General features: G+C 39.0%; 2 protein-coding genes across 2 annotated transcripts in view; one reads left to right on the top strand and one right to left on the bottom strand.

Moving 5' to 3' along the window:
- LOC108669028 (S phase cyclin A-associated protein in the endoplasmic reticulum) overlaps positions 1-16,790 on the top strand; it is a 46,597-nt gene that overhangs the window by 3,839 nt on the left and 25,968 nt on the right. The gene's annotated exons all lie outside the window — the stretch shown is intronic.
- On the bottom strand, positions 767-4,615 carry LOC108669027. The gene is made up of 3 exons (XM_018156309.2): positions 3,479-4,615; positions 3,111-3,215; positions 767-2,233 (listed from the first exon to the last, which is right to left on the bottom strand). Exons 1-3 carry the CDS (start codon positions 3,782-3,784, stop codon positions 1,523-1,525), a joined length of 1,122 nt encoding a protein of 373 aa, XP_018011798.1. The 5' UTR covers positions 3,785-4,615; the 3' UTR covers positions 767-1,522.

Raw genomic sequence — 16,790 nt, 5'->3', positions numbered from 1 at the left:
GCTACCGTGAGTACTGCTACATTGACTGCACCGCTACCGTGAGTACTGCTACCGTGAGTGCTGTTACACTGACTGCACGGCTACCGTGAGTACTGCTACCGTGAGTACTGTTACAGTGAGTACTGTTACACTGACTGCACGGCTACCGTGAGTACTGCTACCGTGAGTACTGTTACACTGGCTGCACGGCTACCGTGAGTACTGCTACCGTGAGTACTGTTACACTGGCTGCACCGCTACCGTGAGTACTGCTACACTGACTGCACTGCTACCGTGAGTACTGTTACACTGGCTGCACCGCTACCGTGAGTACTGTTACACTGGCTGCACGGCTACCGTGAGTACTGCTACCGTGAGTACTGTTACACCTGTCTCTTATACACATCTAGATGTGTATAAGAGACAGCTGCTACACTGACTGCACCGCTACCGTAAGTACTGCTACACTGGCTGCACCGCTACCGTGAGTACTGCTACACTGACTGCACTGCTACCGTAAGTACTGCTACACTAAGCCATTCGCGAAATGTTTATTGTTTGTCAGGAGAGATATTTCAAACCTACTGCGACAAAATCTGCAAGTCATGCTAGATTGTGGACAGCGCCTCTCTGTCTTGTCTACGTACGTTTTCGTCTAACCCCTTGCACTTGTAATTTATCCATATCGTCTAATCTATTAATCGATGTCAAACATTTTTCGTTATACACGAATCAATTCAGTTATGTTCCTAAATAGTTTGAGTTTGGAAAGTAATTTGATTTCATCTTTGTTTCTATTAGTTTATTAATCAATGGGAAAATCGTTAGCTCGCCGCAGGTATATACATTTTTACACACTTATATTACACCTTAACTTTATTCTTACTGTACTCCTTAGATTCATAATTGCCTCCTTTACCCTTATCATCAGGGTTAACTTGAACATTCTGCATAAATTTTTTGATAAAGTTCCATGAGAATCAGATTTTTACAAGATTTAGAATCATGTTATGAATGAATACATGTTAGAAACGTGTATCATTATTCATGCCTCAACAATATAAAAGTTTGCTTGATGGGAACGCGAGTGCATTGAAGGAACTCGCAATACAGAAAAATAAAGTTCTCGGCGACATCTTCTTAATGAAGTTATCTTAATTTATATGATACAGCCCCAAATTTGGCGTCAATAAATTCAACTTACCAATCTTTCTTTCCATGATATGCGGAATATAGCAATATTTCAGTTCTAATGGAACGGTTAAGATAAACATGAAGACTTGGTGACTAGGCTTCTTCTCCTGCTAACAGCTACACGATGGAAGGAATATTATGGTTCAGGCTTCATTTCATTGTTGTAATGTTCCTCGAGGCCATGAAAATTAAGGGTGAAATCCTTCACGCTTCGTCTTTTTTTACATCGTTTGACATGAACCCAGAATTCAACCTGAACATTTGACAGAAATCGCTCATTAAACCGAAACGGCAGTGCCGCATGTCAACGCTTTCAATAAATGACATTTTCGTTATTAAATTTTCGAGATCACCTGCGAAGCCCCCTGTCATTTCGACGTCGCATACACCTGATAACTGCGATACCCGCGAAAACTGTCAGTACCGCTCCTACTGCTGAAACTATGGCCACCACCACCATCGACAGGTCTAACCCTGCTGCGCTCACCGTGCTGTACCTAGCATCTTCATTCTCTACGGAATCTCCGTAAGCTCCATAGCTTTTCTCTGTATCCCAACCACGCCTTCTGTCGCCAACACTGATTATGGCATCACCTTGCAGTTGGTAGCTTTCGCTCATGCTCACTTTATAGGTCTTAACGACCACGGAGCTCACTCTGAGTAAATGGTACGTCGCGCACGAGACAACTAACTCTTTTCCGAACGCCAGTCTGAACGTAACCATAGGGTTGGTAGTAGGTGCCGCTACCCGTGGGCCGGTCGCAAGTGGGTAGTACCACACGTGGACGAGTGGGTTACTTTCAGTAGGTTCATCGGGGTGTGGTGGGCACGACAACAGGGCAGTGTTCCCCGGTACGTCGATTATCTCTTCTGTAGTGACGATTTCTGCGTCATAAGCTGTGTATGTAGCAGTTTCCTTAAGAGTGCGTACACCGTAGTTTACTGTGCATTCCAGTGAACCATAGCTCCCTGTGATGGGACCTGTCACGGCGAACTGTACTTTGCAATGGTGACCTCGTGACTCGTGTTTCTCTTCACCTGTGCTCGACTTCACCGAAGCCTGGGGAAAAATAAAAATTAAATACTCCTGTAAATCCAGTAAATATACTCCTGAGTATTTATATGCAGTAAATATACCCTAGTATTTACTGATCACATAACGCTAAGTTCTCAAATAATCTCCAGTTACCTACCATAAATAACTGTGTATAGTCTAATTAAACTGAGTTACTAGTGATTGCTGAATTTACTTGCGCATAAGTATTTGTTTAATATAAATACAAGGTAAATATTTATTTAATCCGTAAATTGTTTTCTCCGTGCGCAATTCTGTGTTGATTGTTTCCTACGTTCGGGATATAATGTGCTTAATTCCAAGTTGATTATTTTTGCTTCGAAGCTATCAGCCGTCCAAATTACTATTAAAGTTGAAGGCAATTAAAGGTAATTCCAAACTCATGAGACTCTTGGGTTTATCTATAACACAAAGAATTATGCATAAGAAATAATAACAAGAACCGTGCGTCTTTTACATGCGTTAGTCGGCAGTCCATTGCAGCGCGACTGCTTGTAGGATTCCATTGATATTGTGAACTTGAAATTAGGAGCGAGAAATGCTAAAAGAATAAGGTACAAATGCACTGTTTTGTACGCAAGTTAGGCTGGAGCCCACTGCTGGCGGCTATACCTTGCTTGTTGGACTCTTAGAGATCTCGTTGAATTGGAATTCGTCGCGAAAATGGTTGGAGAATAAGGAACAAAAATGTTACGTACACAAGTTAGGCTGAAGCCCACTGCTAGCGGCCGTACCTGAGCAACGTCTTGTTGGACTCTGGAGATCTCGTTGACTTAGAATTCGTAGCGAAAATAGTTGGAGAATAAGGAACAATAATGTTATGTACACAAGTTAGGCTGAAGCCCACTGCTAGCGGCCGTACCTGAGCAACGTCTTGTTGGACTCCAGCGATGTTGTGGCTCAGCGTTAGGTTAGTTTCGACGCTCGTAGGGTGGGTGCAGAAGCCGCAGAAGAACGCCACCGGCACCTGCAATGCAGTAGAAATGATCAGACAAACGCACAGTTGTCACGAAATTGGTCCCATAGAAACATGGAAATTAAGTGTTGTTTATAGGAGGTGAATATGGAAGCTCCAAGAGCATGGTTTGCGGTCATGCATGACGTTGAAAAGCCGTAAAAATGGGGAATGCGAATGCAATGTATATACTTCTATACCAATTAACAAGTTTTGACATATAATTCCACCAATGCGTTCGTGCTGGGGAAAAAAATGCCTGTAATAAAACTTACCTTCAACGGAAGTGCGAGATGAGTGGTCTGCGATTGCTTGCTCATGAGATGCCTCGTCATCCACGACGGACAGTAAGCGCTGTTCATGAGGGTCGTGAAAGGCTTCTTGGTGATGAGCGGTACCCAACGTAGAGGCCCGCTACACGTCGGCCGTACGCTGCCTTCGCTTTTGCCGTTCTGCCCCTTGGCGGTCTCTAGAATTGTTGCAGCAACCATCATAATCACGAGGAATTTCATGGTTGAGGAGTGCAGACGTTTAGGTATCGAGGGAAATGATCGTTTTTCTGTTTCCGCGTATAGGATCATCGATACTTTTATTTACTCGTCTATTTACATTAAATATGACTCCAAAATATTTAAAGATGAAAGCAATTTAAATTTTCCTTTAGTCCATTCTGTGATTGTTGAAATCAACCTGAATTGGGAAACAATTTCATAAGGTGAATGTAACTTGGGTGATTCCTAAGTCGTTGCCTAAACTAAGACATTTGTATTCAAAGTATTAGTTGTCTCATCAGGATATTAATTTTGCTCCTTCGTAACATTTTCCTCCAATTCCCGAAGTTATGCCAAAACTTTTTCACTTTTAAATGGGAAGTTTTCTCAAGGAATTAATAAAGCTAGGTTTGAAATATAGCGGCGTTCCACCGTTAACACGATATACTAGGTATAGGACGCCTGCTTTATAATTAGTCTTCCATGGTCGTCCTTCAGCTCTTGACTCTGTCCTATGTTCATTGTTAGGTTGCGGCCTGCGACACAAAAGATGCTAAGCTAGTATGCTCGATGCTGTGACGCAGAACAGCAATGCACAATTTATTTACGGTTATTTCTGTTCCGTTGTTCCCTGCGTTTTCCTGGAAGGCAAGTTAAGTCATGTTTATGTTCAGCATATTTATTTTTTTACCTCTTGTTTGATATTGAATGCCGCGATGCATACCCCGCTAGTTTTTTGGTTATTTTCAGCTTCGGAGTTCAATGGGAAACGAAATATTTGAAGAAAGATTTCTATTATATTGGTCTTGCCATAATCGGTATACTGGCTACCTGGACAGTTGAAAATTCTGGACGATGGTTGGAATTAAACATACCGTTTATTTTGTATAATTTGGTAGAACGAAATAAGATTCAGTTTGTATGGACCAGGGCCTATACTTTCAAAAAAAGTTAAGAGATCGTAAATTCATCAGCCAATTATTGACGGCCTTTCAAGCAAAATTCACCAATCATAGACAAGAAAATAGAAGTACTTACGTTCACTTAGCGAATTTTGAAAGTATGGCCCCAGGGTTTTAGAATTGGAGTGTCAAGTTGACCAAAACGTACCTTAGGGCCGTACTTTCAATTAAACCGTGCCCAAGTGAAGCCATGAAAAGCCTTCAGTTATTGGATAAGAGACTATAGTTACGGAAGAAGTAACTATTTTGATTCCCCCAGGTAACATACCCCGAGTATTTATAGGGACACACATCCAACACACATCCAAGGCCATGCTGAAAGCACCACCTTTGTAACGGTGACTAAGCGCCGTCCACTAGCAACACCGAGACTTTAACTAGTTAGTTAAACTAGATAGTTAAGGGTGATGCTTTGAGACTTTAACTAGTTAGTTAAACTAGATATTTAAGGGTGATTCTTTGTTAAGCCCGCTGGCAAGCGCTGTTGTGCACAGAAGGTCAACATGCGCACTGATTGCGGTTCCCGCGTGAATCCGTTATCGTCATGTTTCCTGTAGCCAAATAACCGCTCAAAAATCCCACTATGCATAGTGCACATTTCCGTTCATTAGAATAATTAGTGCTGAACGTTTCTGTTTTCCTGCAACACTGATTTCTGACCAAAACATGCGATTACTCTAGTCTCTAACATTTGATGGGCGTCGCATTTTTAAAGCAAATTAAAGTGTAAAACACGGTAGGTAGAAATTACAACGAGTGTAATTCTATATTACTACATTTGTATTTTTTGTATAAATTACATTTTGTTCGATCAGAGCAAGTCGAGAATTGTATATTTTCATTTGTACGTTTCCATCGGCGGAAAATACTGTTGACGATCTAGGCGAATTATTCCATGATAAGCAAATAATTGCTCTAGACTGATGACCGTAAATGGTTCTTTGCAGTCGCAGCACCTGGTGTTAATTGGAGAATATCTATACAATTCTAACGAACGTTGTAGGTAATTGGTGAACTTGTTTAATTATTCCGCATTGCTGTTGAGTCCTAATTGGCTTGCTGTGCTTAATTCATGAAGCTTCTTAGTTTTTCAGGCGTTTCTGGTGGAGTAGGAAATGCATCCAAGAGTAGTTGTTCTTAGAGGCTTATTTTGTGTCTCTTGCAATTGAATTAATTGCGTCGCCTTTGTTTTTTCATATTAGTTTACATTTCTCAGTTAACTTTTGGTCCTGAGATATAGCTTTAGACTGTAGAAAATGTAATATTATCATATTAATCAACATCTCAGTTCACCATTAGACCTAAGATATAGCTCTAGACTGTAGAAAATGTTATCCAACGTTATAAATTAAACTTTTCCTTCGATTGGTCGTAGTTATCATGAATTTCACTCGACATCTAAGAATGCTCGTAGGTTTAGCCTGAGTAGGTACATGCGACCACAGGCATGACACTCATTTTAGTGGCAGGAAAGCGGCTATTTTCCGTGTGAAACTGTGACCTCAACGCTGCATTCTGTTTTCCTGGACCATATTTATAGTCAGTCTCGTTTCCTATTCGGACGTTCTAACATACTTCTATTTCTTTAATGTGGTTACGTTGCATAGTAGCATCAAAAAAGTATTTTTTATTTAATATTGACGTGATCACCATCTTGTTCTCACGCCATTTTTTTCTGGCTAAAAGATAATCATTGCTATTGACATGGTTCTTGGATGTCAACTTTTTCTATCTCTTCAGAAATTCCAATCACCAAGCCTGTAGATACGAATAACATTGACGTCTTTGGCAGTAGCTTCTGACCAATTGTTAAGAGGGACAAGAACCCTGTATGGACTGCCGATTCAATTAGATCAAGGATACTGTTTTATCCATGTCATCCAGCGCTTTAGACATGAAAATGTTAAATATAAAAGGTGAAAAAAAACAACACTTGCTCTCATACACAGGCTACCAACCTTGTTTGTACTTTGTGTACAAACCGCCCAAGGCCCAAACCGTACTTTGTGTACAAACGTTTTCACACATGCGATGCAACAATGAATGATGTCAAGTTATGTTGCTATCAACGCGTATAACGGACGCCCACATCCCGGCTACTGCTTGTGTATCTTTGGTGTTCACCCTCGTTGATGCGCGGGTGCACAGGCTTCCCTTCATATGCGCGACCCTCAGATTTGAATTGCTTCGAGTACCGCTGCTTAATTCGCCCTAAAGCCAGAGACCTGCGGGCCAAGTGATGAGTGTTATTTTCTACGGGATTTGGAGTGATTTGTGTTTTTTTTTACGGGATTTGGAGTTATTTATGTTTTTTTTTTCTACGGGATTTGGAGTTATTTGTGTTTTTTTCTACGGGATCTACGGGATTTGGAGTTATTTGTGTTTTTTTTTCTACGGGATTTGGAGTTATTTGTGTTTTTTTCTACGGGATTTGGAGTGATTTGCTAAGATTGTTCATATATTATTGATCTTAAACATACTGGGTTACTTGATAATAATGAACGTGGATTTTTGATCTTAAACATAATGGATTGCTTGATAATAATGAACGTGGATTTTTTAACTTGAACGTAATGGGTAACTTGATAATGATGAACGTGAAGCCAAAGCTGTGATGTGGTCATATTTAAGTAGTGGGTTCGTTAGGTATCTATAAGAGTGGGATTAGTAGGCTCCTTTCTCTTACATGTCAGCTCTGGTAACCGAAAAAGCTCGAATTAAATGATGCCTGCAATAGTTTATATCGTTTTTGTAACAAACAACCAAACGCGCTAGTTGTGGCGCTTAGAGCTTCGACTTGTTGAGTGCAAACGTTATTATTCGCGCCCTGCGCTTCTCGTAATAACAGTTCATGTTGATGCATACTAGGCTATAGCATTACAGCCGACCTTGTGGTTCTCCACTGTGTGGATCTAGAACAAATTCCTTCGTGGTTGATGAACTGTGAACGTATTATTTTACAAAATATCAATAAACTGCACTGCGGAAATGCCATAAATTTCAGTCAGGGAATTGATGCACTTGAAATAATCTTTTTTGACAAATTTTATTCGGGCGACTTTCTTGCTATTACTTTTGAATTTTTCGCTTGAACTTTAGCGGAAGCAGGAGCAGGTCAGCGGAAGCGCCGTCGCTTGTTTCGCCGACAGCTGACCATTTATGGGTTAGAATAGAAAAAAAATTGGGTCGTCAGCGCGGCCTTGATCTTGAACTTGGCATCGCTCTCGCAATGGACGCGTTGACGAGTGGCAGTCATTGTGATACCTGAGGATCCAGACGAAACACGAATAAATTACGACATATTGCAAAATCCGGAGTGGTACTACCGAAGCTCGCTCAGGTATACGTATATAGCGGCGGATTCATCGTCTGTTATTGTTATAGCGGCGGATTCCTCGTCTGTTATTGTTAAGAACGTTATTGTATTGTTATTGTTAAGAGAACGTAAGTTCATCAGCCAATCATTGACGGCCTTTCAAGCCACTCTTTTAAAAACAGTTAAGAGATCGTAAGTTCATCAGCCAATCATTGACGGCCTTTCAAGCAAAATCCACCAATCATAGACAAGAAAATAGAGCGTAAGTACTTACGTTCACTTAAAACGAATATTGAAAGTATGGTCCCTGGTTGTTTACCTATCACTGCGTAATTATGGATATTGATAAGTAATATTTTATGAACTGGCAAATTTATTTGATTATTTGACGGTTTCTAAATTGTGAATTATACGAATGATTTAAAGTGCAAATCGGCATATGAAGTGTTACGTGAGCCTAAAACACTTGCGCATTTTATGTGTGCTCTTTATCGACCTCTCATCAGCACACCTGTTCAAGTTGCACCTCTCTGTCTCTCTCTTTTCTCTCTACGTTAGCGCATGTTGGTCTTCCTTTGAAACGTACATTACACTTGTGCAATGCAACCGCACAATACTCTTGTTTGTTTACTGTACGCTCTTTGAAAGAGACGAGACTTCTATGTCGTGTCAGAACACAGTCTATTTTTGCCTACATAAATAGGATTTTTATCGACACTAGATACTGAATAAAACCTTAGTTTAGTTTGCCATTGGTTTATTAATTGCCGGGGATTTACATAACAAAGGTTAATGTTTTCAATTAAACAGTTTCGAAGGTTATCATTATGCAATGTTTTGTGCCGTCACTAAAGATGTTAATTCAATGTGCTTACTAGTTGCTTATATGATCATTGATAGGTAGTCTGGCTTATTAGCTAGTTGATTATTGTGCAACAATGTGTGCTAATAATTGTGAATAAATTAGTGCTAAAATTGGATACTCGCTAAGAGTTTATTGTGAAGACATGTGTGCTAATTTGGCTTACAAGCTATGGATATGAGGGATTATTTGAAGCAATGTGCGTCAATTTGGTTAATTAGCCAGGTAATATTGTGATGAAATAAGTACCTAGTAATTTGGCTTAATAGCCAAGGGATTATTGTGAACGAATGCGATGCCGCTTATCACTGAACGAAGGAACAATCATATCATTCATCAAACATATCATTTGTCTAGGTGGTTGGGATGCGAGTAGTTGTCGAGTTAATCATCAGTTTATATCGAAACTTAATCAACTATGCTAAGCACATAGTTAGCAATGCGTCATGCTGGCATTCAGATAGCACCGCTCCCCGGCCTCTCATCGCAGGATTAAAGAGTTCCTCACATCGCAGGATTAAAGAGTTCCTCACATCGCATGATGAAAGAGTTCCTCACATCGCAGGATTAAAGAGTTCCTCACATGCATCGCAGGATTAAAGAGTTCCTTTCACAGCGCAGGATTAAAGAGTTCCTTTCACAGCCTCAGCTAAATGCCTTGCCTGTATGCAGCTCTGGGCCATCCTGTTGGGCAAGCGATTGTTGCGTTTTTTAGTGATCAAGTTTTTTGTGGTCCATATCCGCTTGTAGTGCTTGCTCTAGAATAGGAAAGGTAATGAAATCGAATCGTTGTTTTTTTTTGCTAAGGTCATTATACGCTATACCATCGAAAGCATCTCATTTGTAGATTTATTGTTTTTGAAGGAAAACAAATTACAAATTGAATATCCTGGGTTTCCAATTACAATTCGGTTATTTTACAATTCACAATTTCCAATTTTATAACAATGTGCTAATATCTTCTCCTTTTCACTAACTTACACCAGACACATATCGCGGATTTCCGATTACGTATTCTCCTTTGTAACATAACGATATTTATAATTCGTAATTGCAAGTTATTTGAGGTTTCGCTTTGAATTACTTGGTCCGTGAATTTAATAAATATTTTAGACATCTAATTTAAGTTTACACAATGTTTTCTCTGATCATTTGTTTTTCAGTTAAGTAAATGCAATATCTGTAGAGTACTTGGCTTTTTTTTAATTGCATGAGCACACAACAGACACAGATTTGGGCCCAGCTGCACTGGGCATCCAGTCACTTGTTGGGAATTTCTCAATCTTTTATCAAGCCAGAGTAAATCTTTGAAAATGTTAATTTTGTTCACAGAGATACCGTTAAGGTTCATGTTTGTTATGCGTAATATTTCTATAATTATGATCACTGATTGATGAGCTAAAGTTACAACTCAGTTCATCACTCACTCTTCCGTAAAGTCAATGTACTCGAGCACCACGACACGTACATCCTCACCTCACTGCAGCACAAGGCCGACTGGCCTCGAGGGCCCCGGGGATGCGGGTCCGCGGCACGCACAGCGTTCCCATGGCGTCCGTCTTCCACGTTAAACACGTCACGATTGGTGTTGTTGAATTTTGATGAATTTTGTGATGAATGTGAATAAGCCGTTAGAAGAAATGTTGAAAAAATTAGAAATGACAAAATTTTGAGCGTCCACTTGAAATATACTTGCCAAAAAGTAGCTCTGGCAATTCGCGACTCTCAACTTGGTGACGATTATTTTTGGTCGTACCCTATAGAATCTTTTAATCTTTATTCACTCCTCGTTTACTGTTCCGGGAAAAATAATTCTTGCCAGGCACTATTCTCTCTTTTTTTGCAGAGAATCTTAATTTTTTAATCTTGGTTTACCTGATGTGACTGAAATGCATTCGTTGTAGACTAATGGTTGGGACTGGAATTTAGCAGTTCTGGTAACTGCTCGCTTACTGTGAAACGAAGCGGAACTGAACCAGCGACGCGTGCTGCCCGCCCGGGCATGGAGCCGTGACGGTCGCTTGAGATATAACTTGAAGTCTTGAACTTTTTTATGCTGCAATATCGTTTAAATAATATCTTATCCCTTAGGAAATGAGTAACTTGAACTTTTTAATGCTGCAATATCGTTTAAATAATATCGTATCCCTTAGGAAATTAGTAACTTGAACTTATTTATGCTGCAATATCGTTTAAATAATATCGTTTCCCTTAGGTAATAACTTTCTATGCCTATTAATAAACCTCTATCAAAAATACTTCGGACTCGACAAAAGTAACTCATTTATAAAGTCGTATACCCGGATGTTGTGGTGGGTGCAATGATATTGCGTAGTTTGAATGATTAGTATAGGAATTAATAAGGATCTCAAAATCGGGAATATACGTATATTCCCGATTTTGAGACCCTTATTAATTCCTATATTAATCTTGAAGCGCCCCTTACGACAGTCGCGCGTATACCCAAGGCATCGTTGGCCAGCGGCCCACGCGGGGCAGTCGTGAGGCGTTGCAATCTGTGCGTATAGAAGTCGCTATATATAGGAGCATTTTGTGCGCTGTGGTGGTCAACTCCGTAGACTTAACATCTGTTATGGTTAAGTTTGTAGGCTTTACATATTGTTAACTTAACATCTGTTATTTTAGCTTCGTAGGCTTAATATCTCATGTTAACTTAACATGTGTCATTTTAGCTTCTTAGGCTTAATATTTCATGTTAACTTAACATCTGTTATTTTAGCTTCGAAGGCTTAACATCTCATGTTAACTTAACATCTGTTATTTTAGCTTCGAAGGCTTAATATCTCATGTTAACTTAACATGTGTCATTTTAGTTCTTAGGCATCTCATGTTAACTTAACATCTGTCATTTTAGCTTCGTAGGCTTAACATCTCATGTTAACTTAACATCTGTTATTTTAGCTTCGTAGGCTTAACATCTTGTGTAAACCTAACATCTGTTATGGTTAACTTCGTAGGCTTTACAGCAACTGTATTTTTATTACGGGTGTTTGGATTTTTATTAGAGCTCCTTCATTGCTTTAGTATCAATCACGTTCAAAAAGCAAAATTTGAATAGTTGCCTGATCTGTTCATTGTTAGTTGCCCCATTTTGAGGGCACTCGAATGCCGCGAATCCACGTCGACGCCCCAAGGTTTTTTTGCATGAGATTGATAGTTGCCTGAAGTTAAGAGATCGTAAGATCGTCAGCCAATCATTGACGGCCTTTCAAGCAAAATCCACCAATCATAGGCAAGAAAATAGAGCGTAAGTACTTACGTTCACTTAGCGAATTTTGAAAGTATGGCCCCTGATCTGGTCATTGTTAGCTACCCCATTTCGGATGTTGAAAGCCGCTAATCCACGTCAAGATTTTTTTGCATGAGAGACAAGTCTGCGGCATTGGACGACAAGTTTTCTTTGAATATTAATCGAGCACTCACGAAAATAAATGGGTCGCATTGGATAAATAGTGACACTTTTTATACATAGCAGTGATAACTCCGTATTTCAAAGCGAAACTGAGTCGAGATGACCCACATATGGGCGTAAAGTGCATCGATATTTGGACTCGCTATAATTTCTCTAATAAGTGAAGTTGGGATCAGGGGGGATTTCTTCTCACTCGATATGATCAGTGAAAAATTCGTCGCATGTATCGTTCTTACCTGAACATCTACGTTAATTTTGAATTGTTTTCTTCACTAATGTGAGTTCATTACATTTAAATTTCCAATTTTGAATAGTATTTTTCACTAATGTGAGTTCATTACATTTAAATTTCCGACTTTGAATAGTATTTTCACTAATGTGAATTAATTACATATATAAATTTCTAATTCTGAATAGTATTTTTCACTAATGTGAATTAATTACATATAAATTTCTAATTTTGAACTGTATTTTTCACTGAAGTGAGTTCATTACATTTAAATTTCAATTTTGAATTGTATTCTTCACTAATGTGAGATATTATATTTAAATTTTCAATTTTGAATTGTATTTTTCACTAATGTGAGTTCATTACATTTAAATTTCCGACTTTGAATAGTAGGTATTTTTCACAAATATGCGTTCATTATACACTTCCATAACGCAATGATGATATGCAATCAAATGTGGGTGGCGTACGAGTTGAATCATTATCAGAGCGTATAGGAGGTGAACTCTGTCAACTTCCTGCGATACGGACGAGATAAGTTAGGCATGAAAGTAGTGTGTGCGTGATTATATTATTCTCTATATTAAATATTAATTAATTCGTTTATTCTATAGCTCACGTAGTATTTTGGGAGAATTCAACCTATTATTAATGCATTTTTTAACGCCATTTTGATTCGATAGGGATATTAGCGAAGGAATACGATCAAATTTATATTGTAATATGATTCCTTTTCGCAAGTCTTAATCTACTCATAGAGAGTTTTTTCTTGCGTAATTTGAAAAGAACGGGGCCATAAAAGTTTTAGAAGCGTTCTTTTTATCACCATACAATAAAATGAATCCTTAGACCACTGCAAGTGTCACGAACGTTAATTCTCCCATGACGAGGCCTGAACTTCGGTTAAATCTTGTATTCTCGGTAAAGCATAAAAAGCAGAGCGCACTTCTTTTCCCGTCATTCCAAATTTGTTCAGCATTTCCTAAGATTTAATTATTTAGCCTTGGTTATACTCTCACATTTCGAGGCCTGAACTTCGGTTAAATCTTTTATCCTCGGTAAAGCATAAAAAATAGAGCGCGCTTCTTTTCCCGTCATTCCAAATTTGTTCAGTATTTCCTTTGATTTAACTATTTGGCCTTGGTTATACTCTCACATTTCGAGGCTCCACGTTAAATATTTTATCCTCGGTAGTATAGCATAAAAAGCAGAGCGCACTTCTTTTCCCGTCATTCTAAATTTGTTCAGTATTTCCTAAGATCTAACTACGTATTTAGCCTTGGTTATACTTTCCCTTGTCGAGGCTCCAATGTTTAATATTTTATCCTCGGTAAAGCATAAAAAATAGAGCGCGCTTCTTTTCCCGTCATTCCAAATTTGTTCAGTATTTCCTAAGGTTTAACTATTTGGCCTTGGTTATACTTTCTCTGTTAATTTAATCCCTCAGTTGGTCACGTGGTCATGTGCGCTGACCGAAGCTTATTCCCTTGATGTGCCATAGCGGAGTCTCATTCGCATGGCTATTATGCATTACTTATCATAATTATAACATTAAATTAGCTTAAATTCTGAAAAGTGGTGAGTGCAATGCACAATTTTTAGAAGTGACCGATTGTGGTATCTCAAATAATGGATGTTGAACCGTTGATTTTCAAATTCGACCCGTATATAACTCATTGATTATGCGGTTGCGTGTAGATGAATGAATTCTGCCAGAATGAGGGCGGGTTTTTTTGGATGATCTTAATTTTTCTCAACTTCAGTATGCCAAGTTTTCATTTCTTGCATTCCACACGTTCAAAGATCTTATGAGCCTCTGTGGTCTAGATTTTGCCATTTTATTCGGATTGAATTTTGATCTAATTTTGTATTGGATTACTCTATGTATTAGTTACGGATCCTATAGTATATGCTCCGATTCCAGGGCTTACTTACTCTATCCATATCGCTAATTAAAATTTCAAATACTTATCTGATGCAACGTCATGCTCGAATAAGCGATCAGGTAAAATGTTAGCACTAATTTATGAAAAGTTGGCAGAGTTCATTACTTTCCGCCGATGAAATTTATAGTTCAGGTTTGAATTACAGCCAATGATGATCGGTTTGAATTAGCGGGGATTCTGTATTCGGATTCTCTATTCTGTATTCGGATTCTCTAGTCTGTATTAGTGGATTATGCTTCTGTTTTTTTCATGAAGTTTCCTGTTGTACCTTCCAGTAATCCCGTATTTTTTCATCAATAATTCTAGACATAACCTATCTGTAGATTAATTTTAACAGATACAGCAATTTCCATGAACTGCACCGCTAATGATTAAAGCTTTACGCTGACTTCTATCTCGTGTTGGTTCATGCATGGTATCCTGAGGATGATATTTCATTGTAGGTGTCAGCTTCCAGTTCACTGTGTTTGTTGATGCTGTTTCATGCTGAAAAGATAACTTATTTATCGCTGTATCAATTCTCTAGTGGTGATATTCTCAACTCTATGATCAGCCTTAACGATGCAATGACTAATTGTTCGCTTTATTTATTGGCTGCGTGATGACATCCACGTGCTGGGTTGGATCAGCCTCCCTTACATTAGCACGTGCTATTGCGTGGTGCTTGATTGATTTTGGAGCTTTATTTTAAGATTTATTAAGCGCTAGCAAGTGAGTATGTACATTGGTTCCTTAGTATATATATGTTTCGGACGCAGATTCGTCAAACCGATGCCAATATTTTTCTTGAACAATCAGGCATTGACTTGAATTATTCTCATTGCATTCTAATTTTTTAGAACTTTAAATGTTTATAATGAAGTTCGCATTATTGTTGCATTATTTCATCTCTGTAATTCATGTTTTGGTTTGAAATATTATTTGTATGTTGAGAAGGAAAACTCCGTTATATAATCAATATCTAGTGAATTAAATTCATATATAATTTTCGGTGCGTGTAATTTCAGGAAAAGATTTATCAGGGACCGACGTAGGCTTCGCAGCGTGGAGCACGAGAACAAGGTACCCGCATCGTGCGAATCATTGACGTTTTTAGCTCGCATGCCGCGCAAGGAGGATATCTAAAGACGACTTCACGCCACCCATCGTCCCATATGTGGCTAACCAAACGCCACCCACGCAACCTACCGTCCCATGTGGCTAATTATTCCACGTGGCTGGTAACTTATAAAAGATTTATCAGGGACCGACGTAGGCACCGCAGCGTACGAATCATTGAAGTTTTTAGCTCGCTTGCCGCGCGAGGAGAATATCTGAAGACGAGTTCACACCACCCACCGTAATATGTGGCTACCGTATAAATTATACGATCATATATGCCGCAGTCTAATGTCAAAATTAACAAATTAATGGCTGGCTGGACGTGCGTTGACTTGTTAATCAATATTTTTCGCAGTCTTCTGTCAAAATCAACAAACTTGATGGCTGGCTGGACGTGCGTAGATTTGTTAATCAATGTTCTCACTAGAATAGCAATGACGTAGACTCGGGGAATGATTCGAATTGGCGACGAGACAAATGTTATTTAAATGGAAATTGCGAATTCTTGTCATCGTTTCTTCACCACGTGTTAAGAATTTGTGGAATAAATTTTTACACATTTGGGGAAGTACCGGTATAGTCAAACAAGATATTTTTTCATTAAAGGGTTCGACTGAAAGATTCTGAGTTATTCATTTATATTTGCATAACATCAATGAATGTACGCACAGTTTAGTGAATGCTTTATGAATGCAATAACCCAAATGCATTCGCTTGAGCATACCATTCATCGAATAGAATGAATAGTACCATCACCTATTGAACATGAAGTGAATGAAAGCCTGGTGTGTAAGAAGAACCTGTGTGAACATGCATAGCACGCCGGCGTATATATATAGTGCGTATATATATATAGTAGCTTGAAGTCCTTCATGCCGCTGTCGAGTGTCTGGTATCACTTCGTCCCTATTAAAAATTATATATGGATAATCGGTGGAACAACGGTGGCCGACGTTAATGCCGGTGATAAGACAGACTACGTCAGACCTCACGCGTGTCCTGCGTCTCCCGCTGAGTGCACTGCAGCTATTACTATCCTACCAGGCGTCTGACGGTGTAATAACGTTGAATAAACGTTGTTACAATAATATCAACACTTAATCAACGTTTTTAAGGTACTTTGCCTGGAGGGGTACGTCGTAGCGTTGTACTTGCATATGAAGCAGCGGCTTGAATTGTGTAGCGAATTCGAAGGCAGTGTGTGATGTTAATATCAAAAACAAGAGGCGTCTGTATATTGCTGGTAT

The sequence above is a fragment of the Hyalella azteca genome, unplaced genomic scaffold (assembly GCF_000764305.2).
Source record: "Hyalella azteca isolate HAZT.00-mixed unplaced genomic scaffold, Hazt_2.0.2 contig6127, whole genome shotgun sequence".
Lineage (NCBI taxonomy): Eukaryota > Metazoa > Arthropoda > Malacostraca > Amphipoda > Hyalellidae > Hyalella > Hyalella azteca.
The sequence above is the reverse complement of the archived record's forward strand: the minus strand, read 5'-3'. Positions and strand labels throughout refer to the sequence as shown.